This window comes from Monodelphis domestica, chromosome 3 (assembly GCF_027887165.1).
Source record: "Monodelphis domestica isolate mMonDom1 chromosome 3, mMonDom1.pri, whole genome shotgun sequence".
NCBI classification, from domain to species: domain Eukaryota; kingdom Metazoa; phylum Chordata; class Mammalia; order Didelphimorphia; family Didelphidae; genus Monodelphis; species Monodelphis domestica.
Window position 1 is genome coordinate 429414476 of NC_077229.1, and position 26096 is coordinate 429440571.

Genomic DNA, 26096 nt, shown 5'->3' on the forward strand with positions numbered 1-26096 from the left:
GAAGAAATTTAGTCAATGTAAAGATATCAATAAAATATATTTGAAAAAAGATATCAATAAAGTGTATTTCAAAAGGAAGAGGGAAGTAAAGAAACCCATTTCTCTGGATTTCCCACAGACCTCATTACAGTCACACCTCAAACAGACTATGACTTCACACTGTTTGATAAGATGGTGCTGAGTTGGACTGACCTATCATCAACAATCTGTATTTCTTTGTGTTTCTCCTTTTAAATGTCTTACTGAATGTGTTTATGTGTGCATAAGAGAGAGAGAGAGAGAGAGAGACAGACAGACAGACAGACAGACAGACAGACAGAGGGAGAGAGAGAGACAGAGAGAGGGAGAGACAGAGGGCGGGAGAGAGAAGTGGACAGAGGAGTTAGTTCATCTCAAGGTCAAATTGAGAAATAAGCAGATCCTTCCCATAAGTTACCAGAGTTAGATGGGTAAAGGAAGTGTTTTTATTGCTCTAGCATTTGCTGGCTATTTCAAAGGGGTTTTTTTTTTTTTCAGAACTAGAGGTAAGGAGCTCGTTGAATTTCCTTGTTTTTCAGCTATATAAGGCTGCCTCCCTTAATGCTGATATTCTCTGATCAGACATCCTTTCAATCCATTTACTAACTCAGGGAGTTTTATTTGCCCTCATCTTTCGGGCAATGGAAAACTCAGCATTTGAAATGCATGAAGATGCCTTCTCCTCTGCCCCATCTCAGGATAAGGTGATCACCTCTTCTGCCCTGGTAAGCCCTTTGTTACAGTTTTCTTTTGCCTTTTAGTAGATAGAGGTGTAAGGGACTTTAGAAATCATGTTTAGTTTAATCTGCTCATTTACCTAAAGAGGAAAAGAGCTTCTCCAAAGATAAAATCCTTTTACTAAAGCCCAGATTTCCTGATTCTGACTTAGAGCATTGAATGGGGTTGAAATTGAGTGATATGAAACATGATCATGGCCCAATTATCAACCTATAGAACAGGGTGTTTACAACCCATGAGATAAATAAGTTTTGTGTAGTTTTATGGTAGTTACTAATATATATTCAGAAACAATTTTTTCTTTTTCCCTTTTGCCTCAAAAGAACCACAAAATCTTTTTTTTTTTTAATTATAGACCAATAAATTAGGTTAAATTTATAACCTTTTGAGATGACTTTTGTTTTGCCCTTAATCCTAGTGGGCAGTCCTGGAAAAATATAGAACACTGGATCATAAAAACATTATATTGGATCTTTGGGGACCAGCAGTGCAGTGTAGTGGATAGGTCTGGACTTGGAATGAAAAACAACCTGGGTGAAAACTCATCCTCCAATATTTTCCAGCCATGTAACCATGAGAAAATCATGTAACCTCTCATGCTCAGCTTCTACATCTGTAAATGGGATAACAACACCTGCCCTACATAACTTCACAGGTTTATTATGAGACTTAAGTGAAATAAAATCAGCCTTTTTAAATTTTAAATTGGTATCCGTCAGTTATTATTATCTTCTCTAGGCCTCAGTTTCTTTATCTGTAAATGAAAGTTAAACCAAATGATTTCTAAAACCTTTTTCAACTCTGAATTCCTAGGATGGTAGTTTTGACTATACAGATCTTCTCTTCTCCCCTCCCTACCATTCCCCCCCCCCCAATTAATGCTAGATTCTTTTATCTCTACTTCTCCACATAAGTTTCGTGAGGGCAGAGCCTGCCTGCTTCATTTTGTCTTTCTGTCCAGCACCAAACACTCTGTTTCACAGAGAAGGTGCTTAAAAAATGAATCAAATTTAATTGAGGCAGTCCATCCTTGCTCACCCCTCCCACCCTACTTTGAGCCATTTTTTGGCCTTCCCTCTCTTTGTTTCCTTAGTTCTCTAATCTAGTTCTTCTAGGAGCCTATTATCTGTCAGCAAATTCATGCACTAGTTACTGGGTACCAAAGCTTTGGTAGTTTTTCCTTTCCCAAAAAGTATTAGTGTTTCAATAACTGAGATGCAATTTTAAAGTTTATCAAGGCATTGAATAGATTTTTCTCCTTTAAGTCTCCCAAAACCTTGTAGGTGATAAGAAATGGTATTAAATTGTACTAAAGAAATTATAATTCCCATTTTGTTGATGAATAAACTGAGACTAAAGGAGATTAAATGGCTTGGCTGGTGAAGCAAAAGCTAAGTCAGAAGCAAGCTTTTAACAGGAATTTTCTTGGAACAAACACTAGCTTCATCCAGAAGACTAATGCTAATGATGGGAGCTTTAGTCCAGGCAGTGGAACAGATACTGTCATTATCCAGGTCTTTGGCATCCTGCAAAGCATGACACATAGGCATCTGCTTATTCTGGCTATGTAAAGGGCTGGGTCTCTCTCTACCCTATCTTTCTAGCAGGCAGTAATAACAGGTGTGTTAGAAGGAACAAAACATTTCTTTAAAAAAATAAGGAAGAAATATTCATTTCCAGGGGAAAAGAGGGGAGGAGTGGTTGTGACAATATTATCTGAAATCTTTTAAAAATGTCTGGGAATAGATTGTTACATAAAATGTATATAATTGACTTTTTGTACACCCAAATGCAAATTAGCTGATAATTATAACAGAAACAACTTAGATTTGATTATATTAACATAAATTATAATAATATCTAAAATATGTTAGAGTGAATGGTAAGGTAACAAAATGGGAAAGAATATTGGATTAGGAATCCAAAGACCTGACTCTTCCACTAGGTGGCTGGGTGACCTTGGGCAAGTCATTTATGTCTCTCCCCTTAAGTTTCATCATCAACAAAATTAGGAAATTTGAACTATCTGTTCTTTAGGGTCCCTTCCTTCTCTGACAATTTATGTATGGGATAACAGTGCACCAAATGAAAGCATATTACTTGTAAAGCAGTCATTTAGAATATGCCCATTTTTAGAAGCCATTCTAGAATGCAAGCATTATATTTTCTGGAGTCAGGTTTAATTGAATTTTATTAACACATTATAGAGCATGAAAAATAAAATTAGAATCCTAGCACTGGCAGAGCCTAACACTGTTGCCAGATCCACCCTTAAGCAAGTGATCAACTAACCTACTCAGTGTAGCAAGCTGAATATATATTGTATGGGGAATATGCAATCTGCCATGGAGTCCCAAAGAAGCAACAGGGCACAGGGACTAGGAGTTGGGAAGCTATGGGTTCAAATTCCACTTCTGACACTTATTAGCTGTCAAATTAACCTCTTTGTGCCTCAGGCATCTTTCAAAATTGATATATTCTGAATGGATTTCATTAGTCTTATATGAAAAGAATTCTGTTAAGTAGATGTTAGGCACAAATGCATTAATTAATGTAGAGGATCATGGGGTTGGGGAAATATCCAGGAAGGTCATCTAAGTTTCATCCTTCTGCTTTCAGAAAAAATTACACCTTAAGCAGCCCAGAGCTCATTTCCTTCTCTATTCTTGAAAACATTATGCCATTATCACCCTTGCTCGTGCTAAATGACCTTTTATGTCTTAGCAAATAGTGTATAAATTCCAGGCTGTGGAGGAAATTGGAAGAAGTCAAAGTCAAGCTACTTGGTCTTTTTTCATAATTACTCAGTTTCATCTCTGGGCAGTCTGAATCCATTCCATGGTGACCAATTAGTAAACAAGTTATCTCAAGAGGATCAGCCCTTCACAAAACTGTGAAGTCCTGGTTTTCTTTCAGTACCCCAGTCTTGGAAATGCCCTTCTCCAACATCTTTTAAGCCCTGAATGGAAAGCATTTGACTTTCTCCCCATTCCTTCCTGAAACCTCCTCCCAAAGCCCAAAAACCCAAACCCTGCAGTTAAAAAGAAGCTAATAGTATTTATATTTTATATTATATTTATATTATATCTTGACTCAACTCTTTTTTTCTTTCTTTCTTTCTTTCTTTCTTTCTTTCTTTCTTTCTTTCTTTCTTTCTTTCTTTCTTTCTTTCTTTCTTTCTTTCTTTCATCTCACATTTATTTATCTAGTTACTTGTTCATCCCTCCACTTATCTTACACCTCTCTATCTATCCACTTATATCTGTTAATAGAAAAAAAAAAAGACAAAAGCTCTTCTGGGCAAAGGACAAGAGAAATCATTCAGATTCCTTACAAGTAAAAAAAAAGTAATGGTTTCATATATCTTGTAGGAAAAGAAGAGCCATTGGTCTCTAATGAAGATCTTCCTGGTTTGTCTCCTGGCCTGTATTATTACCACATTGATAGGTGTGCTGATTCTCTCCTTGGTTTATGTTTCCAACTTCCGACCGCAAGCAGACTCTCACTTCCAGCCTGAAAATGACCTTTCAAAACCACCAGAGACTCTCCCTGACTCGAAGGATAAAAATCTTGTTGACTTTAAATTCCAATTTCTTAATCGCTTGCATAAATCCAAGGTAGGAATTGCATGTTATAAAGCAGCATCCTCTAGAAAATAAACAAACAACTCATATCTTATTAAATATTTCAACAAACAAGTCCCTTTCTGGATGATAGGAGGAACCACTTGGAGCCTTACCTAAACAGAGGGGTAATGTGAGTCAACCTAGGACCTAGATTAAGTGATGCAGTAGATAGAGGGACTGGAATTAGGAACACCTGAGTCCAAGGCCAGCCTTAAGTTACTCCTCACTAGCTGTGTGACTCTGGGCAAACCATAGCCTCTCTGTTCCTCGGTTTCTTCATCTATAAAATGGGAATAATAATAATATTACCTATCTCATAGGGTTGTGATGAGAGTAAAATGAGACATATCTAAAGTGTTGTGCAAACCTTAAAGGGATTATTATATCATGTCATGTCATATCATATTTTATTGTTATGTTATATCATATCATGTTATGTAATGTCATGTTGTATTATATCATATCATGTTATATTGTCATATCATATATCACATCACATTATATATTATGTTATATTATAATATTTTATCATATTCTATTCTATTGCATTACCTTATATTAACTTACATTATCTTACATTATATTACCTTACATTATCTTATATTATATTACTTTACCTTACATCATATCATATCATGTCATGTCATGTCATATTATGTTATATTCTATTCTTTTCTATTCTATTACATTATATTATGTTACATTACATTACATTATGTTATGTTACATTATATTATATTACACTGTTATATTATATCATATCATACATAATATAATATAATATTATATTATGTATTATAATATTATAGATTGTGATATTATATTATTATATCATATGTTATTATATATTATTATATTCTATTATTAGATATTATTATATTATATATTATTATCCCCTCCAGGTTGCAAGCTGACTGGCCAGAGGGGGATATTTATCCTAATTCTGGGGTCAGCCACATTTTGCTATGTTGTCAGTCATGACTAATGCCAGCAAGATAAACAGGGATAGGAGTGTCTGAGACTATGGTTTGAGGGCGGACCAATGCTCAGTCCAAAGAACACTGGCCTTATCTCTTTAGCAATCAGTATAGGCAATTAAATCGAATTCAATTGGATTTAATTATATGGAATGGACCTAGTTGGCTTCTGGGTCTGCTAGGGAAAGCCAGCAAAGGTAAGAAGTATAGAGATGGGCCTGCAGGATATAGCTGACACCACTAGGCTTACTCTCTGGTGGTTGAAACCATTCGTTCTGGACAAGATGCTTACAGCAGAACTGTGGCCATGAGCTCCAACAGTGTCCATGTGTGAGCACAGCTGAGTTTGAGAAATACATTGGCTCTGTCCCTGATGGCTTTCCTACCTATCTCCCCTAAATCTTTTCCTTTGAAGTTAACATGATCTCCTTTCTGTGCTGCCGACTCTCACATCTGCTCCCTCCAATTACATGGCCATCACTCTAGTTCAGTCTTCATTATCTATATCCTGGGCTTTTGTAATTATTGTAAAACCTTCTAATTAGTTTCCCTGCTTCAGGTTCTCCCTTCTCTAATCCACCCTTCGCATTATGTCAAAATAAGCTTTGAATCCCAAGGTCAATCTTTGCTTAAAAACTTTAAATGTCTCCCTGTTACATATAGGATAAAACTGGTGGCAACCTACCTTGCCAGCCTTATTACACACTTACTCTCCTTTATTCACTCTTGGGTTTCAACTGAACTGTTTTCCTAGTTGTTCTCTATTCACATCCAGCCACTTCTTGCCTCTTTGCATTCTTTTTTTTTAAACCCTTACCTTCCATCTTAGAATCAACACTATATATTGGTACCAAGGCAGAAGAGTGGTAAGGGCTATTCAATGGGGTTGTGACTTGCCCAGAGTCACACAGCTAGGAAGTGTCTGAGGCCAGATTTGAACCCAGGACCTCCTATCTCTAGGCCTGGATTTCTATCCACTGAGCCACCCAGCTGCCCCCCATCTCTGTTCATTCTTTATGGCCATACCCCCTCTGTGGAATGAATTCCCCTTTTATCTTTGCTTACTGAAATCCTTCCCTATATTTAAGGTTAAGACTAGGTACTGTCTCTTCTATGAACCATGCAGGATCCACCTTAACTGAGAGTGATCTCTCCCTGTCCCAAATTCTTGTTGCACTTGGGTTCTCTCCCCTGCTCTCATTATAGTTTATCTTAACTCACACTTCTTTAGATAGACAAGAGTGTAAGAGCTGGCTTGAAGCTTACATCAGAAACTAAGATCATAGCAACTTGTCTCATAGAAGGAGAAGAAATGGAAGCAGTGTCAGATTTTATATTCTCAGGCTCAAAAATCACTGCAGATGGAGACTGCAGACATGAAATGAAAGGAAACTTGCATTCCTTAGAAGGAAAGCTATGACAAATCTGGACAGCAGACTCCAAAGCAGAGACATCACCTGGCCATCACAGACCCATACAGTCAAAGCCTTGGTTTTTCCAGTAGCAATGTATGACTGCAAGATTGTGAGAGCTAGACTATAAGGAAAGCTGAGTGGCACAGAATCAATGCTTTCAAACTGTGGTCCTGGAAAAGACGTTTCAGAGTCCCTTAGAAAGCAACAAGATCAAATCAGTCAATATTTAGAGAAATTAATTCAGACTATTCATTGGAAAGACAAATATAGAAGCTGAATTTTACATTTTTTGCCACATAATGAGAAGAGAGGCCTCACTGGAAAAGACCTGATTTTGGGAAAGATTGAGGGCAAAGGGAGAAGGGGATGTCGGAGAATGAGATGGATAGATAGGGTCATGGAAGTGACAAATATGAATTTGGACAGACTTCAGGAGAGAGTGGAGGACAGAATGGTCTAGTGGGCTCTGGTCTATGGTGTCATGAAGAGTCAGACACGACTAAATGACTGAACAGCTCCTTGTCCCTGAATTAGATTATAAGTTTCTTAATGGCAAAAGTTATGTTGTTTTCCCACTGGCGTCTTTGTAGGATCAGAGGAATTGAAGAGAAAGTCCTGGGCATATTGGGTGGCTCTCCTGTGGGTGAATTTATAGGAGAACATGAAGGAGAACTGCATGGGATTGAAAGGTCTGGTTGGGTAAAAAAAACGCATCATGGGAGGGAATTCTGACATCAATGAGCTCAAAGACTTGTCGGAGTGTTAGACTGTTATAATGCCTTGAAAAGAGCAAGCATTTAGGAATTTGTTTTTAATTGATTTCACCTGCCTCTCCTTTCATTTTCCCCCTTCCAAAGAAGCAGGTCCAGAGTGGCTCTAAGCCTCAGGCATAACACTCTCCTTACTGGTGGTATCCCCTTTGTCCATGGCTTTCTAGGTATTTGAGTTCCCAGGTGGTGCTATCCAGTGGGCACGATACCGGAATAATCTCCAGGACTACCTTAGCATTGAAGAAGAGGCCTTTGGCACCAGCCTGAATAGGCAGCAGTCACGCATGACTTTTGGAACCTTGAGAATAAAAAGCAATGGCCTCCGTGCCCCACACTGGCACTTCAATGCCAATGAACATGGCTACCTTGCTCAGGTAGGTCTTGATTGTTCTCCAAAGCATTTCTATGGGGTATTATTTTTATGGTTGAGATGCCTATAGCCTGAGAAAGGAAGAGACCTCTCTGATTTGGGCCAGGTATTCTAAGAGCTTCAACATCAGCCCCTGGTTTAATTTCCTTTTTCTGGCATCAATTAGAACTTTTGTCTGCAGTGCTAAATTATTTATCACGTGCTATTCTTAATGAGTATAATTCACTAATTAAAGGATATTGAATGGGAAAATATGTATAAAGCCCTTAGCACAGTTCCTGGCACATCTTGGCTCTATATAATACTTATTCCCTTCCCTTTCCCCTCATTAATGAGCTCTGCCTGGTACACATTGCAAGTAATTTTATCTCCATTTAAAGATGAGGACACTAAGATTCTTACAAGCTAATTAACTTGGCCATGATCATTTTGAAAGTATCTAAGACAGAAGTCAAACCCAAACTCTATCTCAAAGTCTAATACTTTATTTAAGAGGCATAGTGGACAGAGTACTACCAGGAAAGGCAGAAGGATCTGAGTTCAAAAGTCACTTCAGATTCTTAATAGCTATGTGATTTCTATCTACCTCTGTTTCCTCATCAACAAAATGGGAACAATGATAGGACTTATCTCTTATAGTTGTTTAGAGGATAAAACAAGATAACACTTGTAAAGAACTTTGCAAGTCTTAAAGTGCTTGTTATTATTATTATTATTCCCTATTGTCTGTTTCTGGAACATAAGAAAATATAAGGTAGAGTTTGACACTGCCAGCAATAGCAATGAATGTCCATTCTGATCTACAGTCAAAAAAAGTTGTAATTTCTTTCTAGGAGAAGCAATAACTGAAAGAATTAGTTTCCCAAGGTGAAACTCAGAGACCCTGTGATCAAGGCTATGGGATTCCAAACGGATCATCTTTTGTTATTCAGGTCCAGAGAATTTTCTTCTAGTTTAAGAAAAATTTACTTCTAGAGAAAAATAGACCCACTTTCATAGTTCTTGATAGTTTGATTAGGGATATGCAGCCAACTTCTATGTGATGATTAATTAATTATAAAATAAAATACAATTAATGATTATAACTATGTTGAGTAAGCACTTTCTGATTATTTTCTTAAATTGGACAAATCAGAATCTTGAGACTGAAAGACACTTCAGAGAGCATCTAATCTAATCCCTTGATTTTACAAATAAGGAAATGGAGACACAGAGGGAATTCAAAGAATACTAGATTTCTAGATAAAAGAGTCCTCTGAAACCATCTAGACCATGCCTTTCATGTTACAGAAAATGAAACTGAGACTCAGGGAGGTTAAATGACTTTTGGAAAGAGCAAGGTCACAAAATCATTAAGAGGCAAAGAAAGAATTTGAACCTAGGCCTTCTGACCCCAGAGCTATGCTTACTGACTTGTAAACAGGCAAATGGTGACTGTTGCTTGTTTTCCCCCCTGACCTGTAGGGGACCGCCTGGATTGGAGTAGTTGATGATGGAGGCAGTGTGGTCACCACATACAATGTTACAGCTGGTCAAGTCATCTTCTTCCCTAAAAATATCCTGCACTGGATAAAGAATGTAGGAAATGAGGACTGCCTTTTCTTGCTCTTCTTCACCACTCATGATGAGCTTCAGACTCTGGATGTTGATGATGTGTTTTTTTCTACACCAGAGGACATTGCATCCAGATCCCTCAAGGTTTGTACCATGTCTTTTTTTCTTTTTTCAATCCTTTTATCTTCTTAGAATTGAGGCTATGTAATGGTTCCAAGGCAAAAGAATAGTAAGAGTAGTAAGGGCTAGGCAATGGGGGTGAAGTGATTTGCCCAGAGTCTATTTGAAGTATCTATTTGAACCCAGGACCTCCTGTCTCTAGGCCTGGCTCTCAATCCAGTGAGTCACCTTGCTGTCCCCTGTACCATGTCTTGAAGTCAATGCCACCATGGAACTTTGGGTTAACTTAGATGGACCATGAAAGCCAGCCCAGGGTCTTCAGGTAGGGCTAGCTGGAAGAAATTAGACTCTGAGTGAGCCTAAAGAAATTCAATTCAATGAACACATTTCTCAAGTTCACTGTGCTAGCCATCAACCTGAGAACTGCAGCATCTCAGAGAAGGGCCCTTGGAGGATTTTCAGCACATCTCCTATCTGAGCTTCTAGAAGTCCTTTTTACAACCTTCCTCACAAGTGATTTTCCAATATTCACTTAGAAATGTTAGTGGTGGGAGCCCACTTCTTCTCAAGAAAGATCATTTCACTTTGGGATAGTTTCTCCTGATGCCCTACTCTATGTCTTGCCTGATGCTACAAATTGCTTTTGTCACCTTTCCTGAGGATTTCCATGAGACACTATCTGTGTTGGGCAGAAATGAGAAATTCCCTTAAACTAAACATTTATTTAACACTTACTGGGTACAATAACACAGTGTGTTGGACACAAATAATTGTTTGCATGCTCTTAGTCCGATGCAAAGGTCCCTACTCTGTTTCTGATGAGTAGTGACTTTTCATATCCCTAAAGTGTTAAGATTACCTATCTCCAGAGGACTTCTGGGAGAACACAGACTGTTCCAGAAAAGGGATAAGATTTGGATAGTGGGCAAATAAGGGCTCCAAGCAGTGGTAGACAGCTGGGAGATCCCTGAGGTAAGGTTTCAAGACTGACAGAAATCTGTTGAGAGAAGGATCCTTTATGATAGATGTATTTCTTTAAACTGGTGAGCTGAAATAAAATTAGTGTATATGCTTGTGAAATACTATCCAAACTTTTAATTGTAATTTGACTTTAAGTAGGGCTGTTTGTGTCTTCAGTGTCTTAAGGAGGGACAATAAAAAATTAATGGAGCTGCTGTTTGTCTATTTTAGCCTCAAGGTGGAGTTAATTTCATTAGAACATTCAAGAAACAAGAAGAGGATCAGGCTGTCAATCTTCCGCCCAATTTGGCTGAGCTGGTGATGAATGCCAGCTACATACAATCCCCAGACAGCCTGGTGTGGAGATACTTTTATGATCTTAAAGGTACAGTCTGTACCAACTTGATGTTTTTCTTGAGGTCCAAACATACTTGACCCAGGATGCAGTGATATAGTTCATATAGTCAATAAATATGAGACTACTGTCATTGAAGAGATTCACATTATGAAGTTCTGGTAGGGTTTTCTCTTTGGACTTAGAAAGGTATGATATAACCTGGTATCTTTTCTGGAACAAGCAAAATGGGCCAGTGATGCACAGTTCTGTATAATTACAACTTTATCTTCATGGCTTCCTGTGCTTCAAGTAGATATCTTCTATAATTAATTTCAATAGAAAAGATTGCTTTTTTCTCAATAACTTGATTTCCTTTTTTCCTCCCAGTGCATTTTTTTAAAAAGGTATTTTATTTTCCCAATTACATGTAATAGCAATTTTCCACATAAGGTTTCTGAAGTTATAAGATCTGATTTTTCTCCACCCCACCCCTTCTTCTCCAGTGCATTTTGCATGGCAAAAGGCAGGGTTTTTTTTTTGGTGGGTTTTTTTGTTGTTGTTCTTTGCAGATAGAGATAATAGACTCTGATAAGCTGATGGGGGTAGAGGGAGCTTTGGGACAAGGCAGTATTCTAAAAAGAACAGAGCTGTCTTGCAACTTATGGTATCCATAGGGGCTGGTTTTCAGTAACACCCCATTGGGGTGCTATAACATGAGAAAATATTCATAAAGTGCTTTGTAAGTCTTAAAATGCTATATGAATACTAGCTATTATTACTGTGCCTCTCTACCACTTTTATGAATCCCTGCCCTGCTTCTGCAGATCCCAGCCCTCATCTCTGCCTCTGTCTTCTCCATTCTCCATTCTTTCCTCCTCACTGCTATTTTCTGAGTCAATGCAGGAAGTCTTTACTCTCATTTTTTTTTGTATGAAAAAGTCTACTCTATATTCTCCTTACCTCACTGGAACTTGTAAGATCTTGTTTAGTCACACAGAAATACTTTAACTGGAGGTGAGATATTCATGGGAAAGGTCTAAGCCCCTGGGGTGGCCTGTGTTTTAGTAGCAGCCTCTGGAGACAATCACAGGATCATACATAAATTGAAAGCTAGATGGTTTCTTAGATGGCACTGAGTCCAGTCTTCTTTTAAAGATGAAGAAACCACAGAAGTGAAATGACTTGTCCAGGATCACATAGGTGTTCAGTGCCAGAGTTGAGATTTGAATTTAGTTCTTCTGACTTCAAATTTTACCCTCTTTCCACCACACCTCACTGCCACCAATGACCCTTCCTTTATCTCGTTCCAGGGGATTTTAATGATGGGGGTTTTAGGCTAGATAACAAATATTACAGCAGATCAATCATTTAGGGGAGGGGCAGTAGAGTCTTGTAACATCCCTCAAATCATTCCATCTAATGGTCACCTGTTCTCCCTAAAGGAAATCTGGCATCTTATTATGTCCCGTGCTTGCTCCCATCTTTTGTATTGCTGACAGGAAGTCTTTGGTTTAACTTGTGGTTTCAAACTTCCTCTTTTTAGGTTCAAAGGAATTTATATTTCCAGGAGGAATAATCCAGTGGGCTCGATATAGAAAAAATGGAAATGGACTCAGTGACAATGAGAAAATTTTCAGCGAATCCTTAAATCAGGTAATTTGGGGAATATTACATGGATGGGGACTGGAATTTATAACATATTAGAGTAGGATTCAAATCTCTTTTTAAAAAAATAAAAACAATTTCAAGCTGTTTTTAGATCAACAGCCAGGAAAAGGTTTATAAAGGAATTGTTTAAGTAGAGCAATGTGGACAGGAATTCAGAACTCAACATGGATTCAGGGGCCTGAATGATCTGACATAGGCATGCCCTTTTATACGAAAGAGCCAGCACTTCCCTGATATTTCCCTCTAGCTGACTATGAAAAGACCATTCTATGTTGTAAGAGAGCACATTAACTAAATGTTTATATATATATATTTTTTTGCTTTCAGCACGAAAATACCCTTACTCTGGGAACTCTCAGAATTTACACCAATGGCTTACGACAACCTCATTTTCACTTTAACGCTAATGAAATGGGATATGTCATCAGTGGATGTGGAAAGGTGATTTCTTAAAACTTTTGTGCAAACAGATTTCTTTTTTTCTCTAATGCCCCCCAAAAGGCCAAAAAAAGCTTTAGATATTCAGTTCTACTAAAATCCCAATTAAAACCCCACCTTCTGCTGGAAGCCTTCCCCAACCCCTCCTGATGCTGGCGCTTTCCCTCTTTTGACTGGCTCCGAATTATTTTGTATAGAGCTTGCTTTGTATAGATTCATTTCCATGTTGTCCTACCATGATTATAAACTTCTTGAGGGCAGGGGCTATCTTTTCTGTCTCTTTTTTTTGCATCTCCAACTCTTAGCAAACTTCCTGGCTCATAGTAAGTGTTTAATAAATGTTGATTGAATTGAACTTGATCAAATGGAGGAATTGGATTCGATGATTCCCAAGGTCCCTTCTAGCTCTAAAACCTCTGATGTTTATGACTGCCAAATTGAAACATGTGCCCTCTGTAACAGTGAGCATCTGAGGGGCCCACATCCTGTAAATAAGGAAGGACTAATAGTCTTTTAAAAGGAGAGCATGATCGAGCAAGTGCATGTCCAAATGATGATCTTGGACTCTCCTTAATGTGTACTAATATGCAGTGAGGGACAGCCTCAGAAAGGAGTGAGGAAGGGAGCTGCCTGCCAGTAGAGAGGAAGCGATTTCATTACGATTTCATTACAAAGTCAGTCTGGGTGCCTGATTTGGACTGTGTGCTAGGGGAGATGGAACCCTGAATTAAAATAGGTTGCTTTCTTTGGCTGATCCTGTTTAGAGAGCTGAACTTGCACACCTTTCAGGATAAGGCTTGTAATAGGGCCATCAATGCTTGCAATAACCAATTAGTGAATGACCACTGTACCCTGTACTCTGAGAAACTGTGAGAGGCAGAATATCTTCCTCCAAGGAGAAGTGCCTTATAACCACATGCTTTTATTTTATTTTAAAATTTTGTTTATTTTTATTTTTTATTAATTAATTTAAAATGTTTTCCATGGTTACGTGAATCATGTTCTTACCCTCCACTCCTCCCAACCCCCTCTCATAGCCAATGAGCAACTCCACTGGGTTTTACATGTATCATTGATCAAGATCTATTTCCATATTATTGATATTTGCACCAGGGTGATCGTTTAGAGTCTACATCACCAGTCATATCCCCATCGACCCATGTGATCAAGCAATTGTTTTTCTTCTGTGTTTCTACTCCCACAGTTTTCCTCTGGATGTGGATAGAGTTCTTTCTCATGAGTCCCTCAGAATTGTCCTGGATCACTGCATTGCTGCTATTAGAGAAATCCATTACATTCTATTGTACCACAGTGTATCAGTCTCTGTGTACAGTGCTCTCCTGACTCTGCTCCTTTCACTCTTCATTACTTCCTGGAGGTCATTCCAGTTCCCATGGAATTCCTCCAGTTCATTATTCCTTTGAGCACACTAGTATTAGAACCAACATATACCACAATTTGTTCAGCCATTCCCCAATTGAAGGGCATCCCCTCATTTTCCAATTTTTGGCCACCACGAAGAGCGCAGCTATGACTATTCTTGTACAAGTCTTTTTCCTTATTATCTCTTTGGGATACAAACCCAGCAAAACCACATGCTTTTATTGAGGTTTCTTGACTGTTTCTCCTTTAAAAAGTCTTTACAATAACTTGTGGGTAGAGGAGAAGACCTGGGAGGTCATTGGTATAGTAACTTCTCAGTGAGAAAAACCCCCCTAACAAGACAGATGATAACAAGTCAGTCAATATTTAGTAAGAGTTTACTGTTGAGTCCTGGGCAGCCAGGTGGCACAATGGATAAAGTGGCAGGCCTGGAGTCTGAAGGACTTGAGTTCAAATGTGACCTCAGACAATTATTAGTAGTATGAACCTAGGCAAGTCCATGTGCCTCCGTTTTCTCATTTATAAAATGAGCTAGAGAAGGAAATGGTAAGCCACTTCAGTATCTCTGTCAAAAAAAGGATTGAAATGAATAACAAATAAAATAAACATCAAGAAAACAACTATTGGGCTAAGTGATAAATCTACAAAGAAAAGTAAAAGGTAGTCCTTAGGGTTAGGGTTTTAGTCTCTGCTCTTAAGTAGCTTACAATTTGGCAAGTGCTTTTCAATGTAGGATCATCAAGAGTTATATACGGCACTAGAATGGCCAGCACCCACCATCAATGTGTATCAGAGATGGGACTTGAGGGGGCAGCTACGTGGCTCAGTGGATGGAGAGCCAAGCCTAGAGATGGGAGGTCCTAGGTTCAAATCTGGCCTCAGACATTTCCTAGCTGGATGACCATGGACAAGTCACTTAACCCCCATTGCCTAGCTCTTACCACTCTTCTGCCTTGGAAGCAATGCACAGTATTGATTCTAGGTGGAAGGTAAGAGTTTTAAAAAAAAGAGAGAGATGGGACTTGAAGCCAGTTCTTCTTGACTGTGGGACTGGCTCTATTTACTTCCTTCAGTTGGTGATATCGGCCTATTTCCACTAAACCTCTATTATCTTTGTTTAGGTGGGAATTGTTAGCTCCCAAGGAACTACCGATTTTAACATTGGTATTGGAGATGTAGTATTTTTTCCTATTGGAACCCAGCATTACATCAAGAGTACATGTGATGAGGACTTACTTTTCATTCTCGCCTTCACCACTGGAAACCAGGTAAGAGTGGCATTCCTCGAGTAAGAGTTTAAAGGATCCTCAAGATGGATGCATTTATGAATGGAGAAAACATGGAACACATATCAGATCAATTTCTAAATTTAATCTACCTAATCTATATTTGTACCTATACATACACACACACACACACACACACACACACACACACACACACACACACACACACACACACATATATATATAGAGAGAGAGAGGTATGTAACTTTTGGGGGGTATGTGTGTCTGTATGTTATGGAGAGTATTATTCACTTTATAGGTATCTTGTCACTTTATGAAAATGTTTACCATAGAAGGATCCCTTCAAAAGACTAAAATTCTGAGCCTAACTCAACAAGGGATAAAAGCAAAGGCTTGCATTTAAATTTTTTAAAAATCAAAAAGTATAGAGCTGAGGGGACACCTTGATGGGTAGCAATTCATGTATGAAAGATCTGTGAAAGGTAGTGTGGTGTACAGTGTCCAGAGAGCTGGCTTCCCAAGCAGGATGAACTCTGTTCAGATCCTATTTCTGGTGTGGACTGACTGCATAATTCAAGGCAAATAACTTACAGGGGACAACAAGGTGACCCAGAGAATAGAGTGCCAAGCATAGAGTTGCTTCAAATCTGTCCTCAGACACTTCCTAGCTGTGTGACCCTAGACAAGTCACTTCATCCCATTTTCCTAGCCCTTGTCCTTCTGTCTTGGAGTCTTTACTAGTATAGAAGGCAAAGGTTTTTTTTGTAAAGACTAAATTACATAATTATTCATCTCTATTGGTAGAGGGGGTTTCCTAACTGGGAATATGTCCACATGGATGAGATCACAAGTCTAGATAAACACACACACACACATACTGACACACATGCACATGTACAATTGATGTAGGTGTTTTAGCTAACTAAAACTGTAATATGAGGTAACATTTTCATATGGTGGCTCCTAAAAGAATCTGCTCCATTATTAGGATACGTTCATAGAAGTATAGTGTCTGGACCATAGCATCCACTTTGTTATCTTGCATGCTCTAACACACTTTTAAGCTAATCTTAGAAATTCGAGTTGGGAGAGTCCTCATGTGGTGTCCTTTTATTTTCATTGACAGCTACAAACCCTGGACCTGGATGACTATATCCATGCGACAGCAGACCACATCCTGGCCCAGCTTTTCTTCAAGAAACAAAGCGAGTTTAAGAAGATCCCCAAATTCACTGAGGATCAAGCCATCAATTTGCCTTAGACTGAGTGAGAACTTGACAGTCTGCACGTCCTTTTCCATTCCCCTTTCCTGAGAAACATTTGGTTCACAGATCGGTTAGAATGTTTCAAGTACAAAGCCATCTCATCTTCAAATAACTAGGCAGTTAGCTTAGTGAAAGTGGATTTCTTTGAATTTCAATATTTAAAAACAAAGGTAAAAGAAAGTAAATTATTTGTCTGCAGTTACAAAGAAATATTTCAGATGAAACTGTTGCGAAGATTACTAAGACGTGCATGGAAGGAGACTGATGCCTTTAATAGAAATATTTTGGTATAGACTTATTTATGTTTACAACTATATTTTTCATACTGCATTTATTATACAACTGTTTAAGAACTCATCTTCCTATATTTGTGCTTCCATAAATTAATCAATCATAGTGAGCTCTTAATAAAGGTTTGTTGATTAATTTATTTGAAGATGCTGTGCTTGGTACAGGCATCAGTAAAATTGAATGCTATGCATTTATACTTTCTAAATAACCTGTAATTTCCTATAAAGAGGCAATAGTGAATCTCAAATGAGCCTTAGAGAGGCAGGAAGACCTGGATTGAAAATCTGCTTCTGGCACCACTTCCTGGATGGCCCTGGGTAATTCATAACTTCTAAGTGCTGTGAGGGATTCTCTAAAACAAGACATAATCGAATTGTCAAGATGGATAGCAGTGTCTACAATTGAAATATGCTCTACTGATGGAGTCTGAGGTCTGGATCCCTCTATGAAATGGAATTATCCTCCTTTGTTTATTTTAACTTAATTGATGAAGAACTTGGGATGCCCCTGCTTTCATACTTAGTTAACCTTTTACTAGAAAAGGAAGTTTACACCCTCAAAATACTGGAAGTAGGCCCCACAAGCATTGCCCCTCCCCCCATCCTGGGCAGTGCCAAGCAAATTAAGAAACTATGATTGGTTTCTGAGATGTAATAGACTATCCCACAGTGAGAGGAAGTAGAAACCAGAGAGACAGGAAGTGACATGGAAAAATGGCCTATAAAAGATGAGACCAAAGAGCTCAGCACTTCATTCGGCATTGGATTATTCTGGGTTGGAGATTCTGTGTTGGTGGCTTGAGGAGTTCAGCTTTGGTGACTTGCTTGGGTTGAGAAGATCCCGGCCTGAGACATTGGCCTTTTGGCTCTTCTGTCTTCAGTTGGACACTCTCTTTGGTGAGGCACTCGGATCTGGACTTAGGGTATTTAACTAGGCAATATTTTCTCCCTCCTTCCTACATTTCCTCCTTTACTATCTCTACTCTTGCTGTAATAAAGCTACTAATAGCCTCATGACTTGATTTGATTTTTATAAATGGTGACCACAACAAGCTTTTTAACCCTTAATTTGACAAAAACCAATTTTAACTCTTACAGCTATAATTCTTCCCTCATCCCACAGTATAATAAAGAGAGTATACTTGTGAGTGGAAGTTGTCAGTCTGTATATGCATATGGTAAACAATTGGCATCTTGCTCCATAAAATCTTGCTTAGAGATAGTATGTTTATAGTGGCAGAGAAAGCTTTTAGGCTGAGCACTTGGGATATGCTCAGTCAATAAACCTCTTACAAGCCAGCATAATGGTTTTAGTAGCAGCACCCCAGGCCAAGAGTAAGCAATGCACCATTTTATGTATAACTATGTCATTGTGCTCAGGAGTGAAATATGCTGTTTTACTTACACTTGTATAGCAGGAGTTTTTTCTGGGTTTACTTGAAATATAAGAAATTATTACTAAAGGAAAATGTTACCCTCAGAATTTCATGTTTTTCTTTATTATAAGAGACTTGAAAATTCAGTTAGTTATGGAACCCAAGTATACTAAAATGAACTTTATGAATGTTTAAAAATATAATAAACTGATAAAAACCAATAAGTGGAAATATTTTTTGTGTATTGGTATGTATGAAAATGGGAACCACAATTATTTTGCAGCATATTATTGGATTAATCCACCAACCATCTGGTAACCTAATAGTAGAAAATCTATAAATGCAATAGAAGAAATAAAATTGAACAAACACTGCAAAGACAAGGTAAAACAGATGGTGTCATCTACTGATGTTTCTTTGACTAAGAGACCCTGTACTTTTGCCTAAAATTTCATAATCTTAAAAGTATTTGGTCACTTCCTACTATCTCCTGCCTTTGAACAAGTGATTTTCTCTCTCTTTTTTTAAAACCCTTCTATCTTAGAATAAATACTGTGTATTGGTTCCAAGGCAGAAGTGTAGTAAGGGGTAGGCAGTGGGGGTTAAGTGACTTGCCCAGGGTCACACACCTAAGAAACATTTGAGGCTAGATTTGAACTTCTCATATTTAGACCTGACTCTCAATCTACTAAGCTGCATAGCTGCCCTCAGAAATTTTTCTTTTTTTCAAATTAATTTTCCTCAATTACATGGGAAAAAAGATTCTTTATTTTTTTTAAAGCTTGAGCCAAATTCTAACCCTTTCTTCTTCCCTCTTCTTCCCCCGCCACAAGGCAGCTAACAATCTGATATATATTCTATGTGTGTAATAATGTAAAACACATTTCCACATTAGTCACTTTGTGAAAGAGAACTTGAACAAACAAATTAAAAATGAAGAAATAAAGTGAATTATAGTATGTCTCAATCTGTATCCAGTCTCCATCAGTTACTTCTTTGGAGGTGGATGACATTTTTCATCATGAAATCTTGAGGATTTTCTTGGATTACTACAATGACAAGAATAGCCAAGTTATTCATAATTGTTCATTAAATAATATTGCCATTACTATGTACAATGCTCTCCTGATTCTGCTCACTTCACTTTGCAGTCATGTAGGTATTTTCAGGTTTTTCTTAAATCATCCTTTTCATCATTTCTTATAACACAATATTATTGCATTATGATCATAAACTCCAACTTGCTCAGCCATTCTCCAATTGATGGACATTTCCTAGTCATTGGATTCTCTCTGACTGGTAACATCTCTTTCAAGAGTTCCAATTCTTCTACATTTTCTGTTTTTTCACCACAAAAAAAGCTGCTAGAAATATTTTTGTACAAACAGGTCCTTTACCCTTTTAAAAAAAATCTCTTTGGGATATAGATCTAGTAGTGGTATTGCTGGATCAATGGGTAGGCATTCTTTTATAGCCCTTTGGGCATAGTTAGAATCTCTCTCCAGAATGGTGGAATTAGTTCACAGCTTAACCATCAGTGCATTATAATGTGTTCCAATTTAGAATGCTTTCTTATAATAAATCCTGACAATTGCATTCTAACTATTTCCCTTTTCTCCCTTGTCTTATCCCCTCTTTCTCTACTCCTGAAATAAAGTCTTACTTTTCTAAGTTGCTGATGATTGCCTGTGTACTCTAACTGGTCTTGAAAGGCTAGTAAACCCAAATTTGTATCCTAAAAAATGATCACTACTCTTCAGTAAGAGCAGTCTTCCTTAGCATGCTAATAGATTTCTTTGCTTTCTGTTTGGTTGCCTGTCTTTGGCCATAGTCATTGGATTCTCTCTGACTGGCAACATCTCTCTCAAGAGTTCTGATTCTTAGTCAAGAAAATTCCCCAACAATTGCCTAGATTCCAGTAAAATTGAACATTAAAAGGAATTGAACTTTTTACACCAGGCTTCTGTCAGATGATGTTAGGAGAAAAGTAGGGAAAAGAGAAAATATAGTGAAATAAATGGCATTCTAGGACATAGAGGATCCAAATCCCATGCAAACAATCTACAGGATATAGAAGTATGCTGCTCTACTAAGGGACAGAATGGCTAACGTCTAGATTCCTTTACTCAATCCAGACTCCATTAAGGGGCCCCTAGAGTCTTGTGTTAATCCTGATGTGGACAAGCCAGGGCAGGTCTAGGGCAAAGAGTGTATTGTAAAAGATAGCAAACCACCCTGCAAGCCTTTGGGGGCAGTTCTAAAGTTTAGAAAATGACATGTTAATATTATCCTTTTGCTAAACATTTTCCAATTATATTTTAATTGGTTTCTGGCTGCACTTGGGAGTTTTTTGGACAGTGTGTGACCTTTGATCCATGAGTTTGATACCTCTGATCTATAGTCCCTTTAAGCATAATGCAATTTCCATGCCTATCTTTCTTTTTTAAATCATGTCTTTATTTATTATGTAATGGTGGAAAATTTTAGCTTTTTTGGGATTGATTGTAATATAGAACAATGGCCGCCAAGGAATTTACTTATGAAATTCCTAAAATGAAACACTCAAGTCAGAATGGAGTTTATGGAGGTTTAATCACACTGGGAGTAGGGAAAGGAGAGGGAGAGAAGGAGAGAAGAGAAAAGGGAAAGGGGCTACTGACCAAGGCAGAGGGAGTTTTAGGCCCAAAGGGCCAAGGTGGAAAGAATCAGTCCTTAACTCACGTGAGTGATCTGAAGGAAAGCTGTCCTGGGGCATCCTCCCTGTCCAAGCTCCTAACACCAACTCCCGTCTAGCTCCCTCCACAGGAAGTGAGCGAAATCCAGAGGCTGATCCTTACCTCACTTCCTGTGTCTCACAAGTGCCAATGGTTGGCTCTAGCTTGGCTTAGGACAGCCCAGGTGGGCAGTTAGTTATTTCTGATTTGTCATTGACTAGCACATGCCCGTGTAGTGTGGGTGTGCACAATTTTTGGGTGCTAGACCAAGATGGAGACTTTTAAAATTCACAATTATAGACTTATCTGAAATCCAGATTGTTACCTCTACTTTTTTGAATTCAGATGAAACATAAAAAATTTTACTATCATCCTTCATTTTTATTTTCTGTGAATCTTCATTTCAAATGTGTTTCTTGCAAGAAATATAGAGCATTGGAAGATTCAACTTTTTAATATGATCTGCTATCCTCTTTCATCATGAGTGAATTCATCCTATTCATATTTTGTTATGATTATTAATTTTATATTTTCTCTCAACATATGCCTCCCCTCCAGGTATATAGCATATAAATACTTAAAGGAAATGCCAGTCAAATTGAAAGGAGAATTATTTAGCAATAATATGTGGAGAACATTAAAGTACAGTTTTGTTTAATTTAATTAATGGGGAAACTAGGTGATATAATGGATAGAACACTAGAGTCAAGAAATACTGAATTTAAATCTGGTCTCAGATACTTATTATCTGTGAGACACTGGGCAAACCACTTAATCTCTGTCTGCCTCAGTTTCCTCATCTATAAAATGTAGATAATAATAGTAATACTTATTTTGTAAGGTTGTTGTAAGCATAAAATGAGATAATTATAAATTTCATAGCACAGAGTCTGGCATACAATAGGTGATAAAATGTTAGCTACAATAATAATAATAAAATAATGATATTAACAATTAGTATTATATACCCTTTTAAGCCTAGATATATCTAAGCAAAAAACACCAAATAAAAAATAAGAATATGAATATAACTTTGGAAAAAATTTGAGAGTATAGATTTCTTTCAATTACTGAGTAGGAAAAGAAAGAAATTTACATGCCTTTCAATTGTAAATGGCTCCTTTACAAAAACTGACTATGGACTTGGGCAGAGAGACCTCAAGAAAAATGTAGAAAGATAGAAATAATAAATATATCATTTATTGATAATAATACAATAAAATATATTTACTATAATTATTTAAAGAACTAAGAAGTCATTTAAGACCAAATAGCATTGTTCTAAAGATCAAATTATAGAAAAAATTGGAAATTTCATTTTTAAAACGACAGTAATGAGGCCTGGCGCAGTAGGAAGTGGCGGTGATCACAGCCCTACTACCCTCCCCTCCCCGTCCCACTGCCGCCATGTTCGACTTCTTCACCATCTTCTCCAAGGGCTCTGGTGCTTCCAGGGTGTGAGTGACTCATGCTCTGGACCTGTCAATGTGCTGATCGGAGCAGGGAGGCAACAACTCCTTCAACCACGAGGCCCTTACACTCAAATACAAGCTGGACAACCAGTTTGAGCTGGTGTTTGTGGTTGGTTTTCAGAAGATCTTAACGCTAACATATGTAGACAAGTTGATAGATGATAGATAAATATCGAACAGAAATCCAACAACACAGTGCCCGAGTCTACTAAATGGCACCTTTGACTTCCACAGTGACTTCATGCATCTCCTTCGGGAAGCAGAGGAGAGCAGTAAGATCCCTGCTCCCACTGCCATGAAGAAGTTTGAAGATTCTGAAAAGGCCAAGAAAGCTGTGAGGTCCATGATTGAGAGACCCAAGGAGAAAGCTAAGAGCAACAAGAAAAACAAAGGGGCTAAGAAAGAGGGTTCTGAAGGCTCCTCATCTGCCAACAAAGGGGCCCCACCAGGAAAGCCAGATCTCCCAGCTGGCCCTGGGGATGGGGTAGTCCAAAGAAGAGCTGATGCGTAAGAAACAAGAGGAATTCATGCAGAAGCATGGGAGAGGTGCTGAGAAGTCTAGTAAGTCCTCAAAGTCAGATGCACCAAAGGAGAAAGGCAAAAAGGTACCTCGGGTATGGGCCCTAGATGGCTCTGCAAATGAAGTCTTGGATTATAGCCCACCTACCACCAATGGAACTCCTGAGATCACTTTGCCAGAGGACATCAACCTGATCCAAGGAACTCGGGTAGGAGGGCAACTACAAGATCTGGACTGCAGCAGCTCAGATGATGAGGGAGTCATTCAGAACTCGGCCAAACCCAGTGCTTCAAAGGGAGCTCTGGGTGGCATGTTCGGGATGCTGAAAGGCTTGGTTGGCTCTAAGAGCTTAAGTCGTGAAGACATGGAATCTGTGTTGGATGAGATGCAGGATCACTTAATTGCTAAGAATGTGGCTGCAGACATCACTCTCCAGCTCTGTGAGTCTGTCGCCAACAAGTTGGAGGGAAAGGTGATGGGCACATTTAGCACTGTGACCTCCACGGTAAAGCAGGCACTGCAGGAGTCATTAGTCCAGATCCTGCAGCCACAGCGCCGTGTGGACATGCTCCGAGATATCATGGATGCTCAGCGCCGCCAGCGTCCTTATGTTGTTACCTTCTGTGGGGTCAACGGAGTAGGCAAGTCCACAAATCTTGCCAAGATCTCCTTCTGGCTGTTAGAGAATAACTTCAGTGTCCTCATTGCTGCCTGTGACACATTTTGGGCAGGGGCTGTGGAGCAGCTGTGTACCCACACACGGTGTCTTAGTGCTCTGCACCCTCCAGAGAATCATGGAGGCCGAACATGGTGCACCTGTTTGAGAAGGGCAAGGATGCTGCTGGCATTGCCATGGAGGCCATTTCTTTTGCTCATAATCAGGCTTTTGGTGTGGTGTTGGTGGATACAGCTGGCCGAATGCAAGATAATGCGACTTTGATGACTGCTTTGGCCAAACTCATTGCTGTCAACACATCTGACCTGGTGCTGTTTGTTGGGGAAGCCTTGGTGGGAAATGAGGCTGTGGATCAGCTGGTAAAATTCAACAAAACTCTGGCTGAGCACTCTAGAGCTCAAAGACCCCTGCTCATTGATGGCATTGTTCTCACCAAATTTGATACCATTGATGACAAGGTGGGTGCTGCCATTTCTATGATATACATCACAAGCAAACCCATTGTCTTTTTTGGGACTGGCCAGACTTACAGTGACCTGCATAGCCTCAATGCCAAGGCTGTGGTGACTGCCCTCATGAAGGCCTAACTTGGTGCAGCACCCCAAACCAAATCACCCAATTTCCCCCATCCTTTCCACCCCTGTGTCAAGAATGTTCTTTGGAGTATGAGATCTGCTTGTGAATGTATTGTAAACAGAGAATAAAGGGAGCTCCAGGGGCTTGCAATTTTCCCAGAACCTTGACCTGGCCAGCTTCCCCACCCAACCTGGATTCTCCATCTGCAAGGAGGGCCCAATCATGTTTCAATCACTGCCCATTGTCCCTGTGGTCCTCCCCCAGCCAACTCAGGAGTCCCCTTCACTCTGCCGATATTGTACTGTCTCATTACAGCTTTGACCAATGGCTGGAAGATCTTGACACCAGAGCTTTCTTTTTGTCCACACTGTGAGTGTGGTTCAAGGGACCTCTGTGCCTGATAAGCAGCTTCGGATCCAAGCTTGATTTGGGACTTCTACCTAAGCAGCCCTAGGTCTTGATTTGGCACTAATCAATGAGACATACATGGCTTTCATTCCCTATTTTTGGGCTGTGGCACAGGATAGAACCCATCTCAGTCAGTGTATGACATATTCTTAATGGCTGCTAATTCTGACAACTGCAGCTCACCCATAACTTTAAAACACAACTAGGCCAGGGTGACCTGTTACAAGTGAAGAGGCAGAAGTCCCTGCTTCCTTCAGAGCTAAACTTCCCAAATAAGGGGAATTAGCTGCAGTGTGCATTGGGCTTGTTCCACCTTTTAACCCACCTTCCGAGCCTTTTCCTAGAGTTCATTTGTGAGCTTTGCATGTTGCCCTTCCTGGAAAGGGATGCCCTTTCCCCCTTCCCATTCTTTCTCCTTTCCAGCAGATCCTGTTAAGGGAGGCTGGTAGTTTCCTTTACCCTATCTTCTCCAGAGTGCCTGGTATACAAGTGCTACGTTGAAGAATACAAACTCTCCTTAAGATTTTTCTTGTAGCTTGGTATTGTAGATGTACTGTTAGTGCAATAAGGTAAAGGCTGTCTGCCCAGAGAAATGCACAATTTATATAAAGAAAATAAATTTCATAAATAATGAAAAAAATAAAATGACAGTAATGAGACAATACATGAAAACTTATGGGATGCCTTTTTAATCAATTTTTAAAATTTAGAATATTTTTCCATGATTCCATGATTCATTATTTTTCCCCAAACATTTCCACTGGGTTTTACATGTATCATTGTTCAAAACCTATTTCCATGTTATTCATATTTGCAATAGAGTGATCTTTTAACATCAAAACCCAACCACATCCCTAACACATCAAATGATGGATCATATATTTATCTTCTGCATTTCTGCTCCCACTGTTCTTTCTCTAGATGTGGATAGTGTTCTTTCATAAGTTCCTCTGGATTGTCCTGGGTCATTGCATTGCTGCTAGTAGAGAAGTCCATTACATTCAATTGTGCCACAGTGTTTCAGTCTCTGTGTACAATATTCTCCTGGTTCTGCTCCTTTCATTCTGCATCAATTCCTGGAGGTCTTTCCAGTTCACTTAGAAATCTTCCAGTTCATTATTCCTTTCAGCACAATAGTATTCCATCACCAACAGATATCACAATTTGTTCAGCAATTC

At 38.8% G+C, this 26096-nt stretch overlaps 1 protein-coding gene and 1 pseudogene across 2 annotated transcripts; both read left to right on the top strand.

Moving 5' to 3' along the window:
* The first annotated feature begins 596 nt into the window (after positions 1-596).
* Positions 597-18726, top strand: LOC100620040 (uncharacterized). Of its 2 annotated transcripts, NM_001371801.1 has the most exon segments (10): positions 607-743; positions 4128-4373; positions 7712-7918; positions 9379-9612; positions 10780-10933; positions 12429-12538; positions 12881-12994; positions 15496-15597; positions 15600-15642; positions 16748-17316. In NM_001371801.1, coding segments are annotated over 9 exon segments (1254 nt in total). In that variant the 5' UTR covers positions 607-659; the 3' UTR covers positions 15603-15642; positions 16748-17316.
* A 3947-nt stretch (positions 18727-22673) lies between these two features.
* Positions 22674-24743, top strand: LOC100009797 (signal recognition particle receptor subunit alpha-like; annotated as a pseudogene).
* The last annotated feature ends 1353 nt before the right edge of the window (positions 24744-26096 follow it).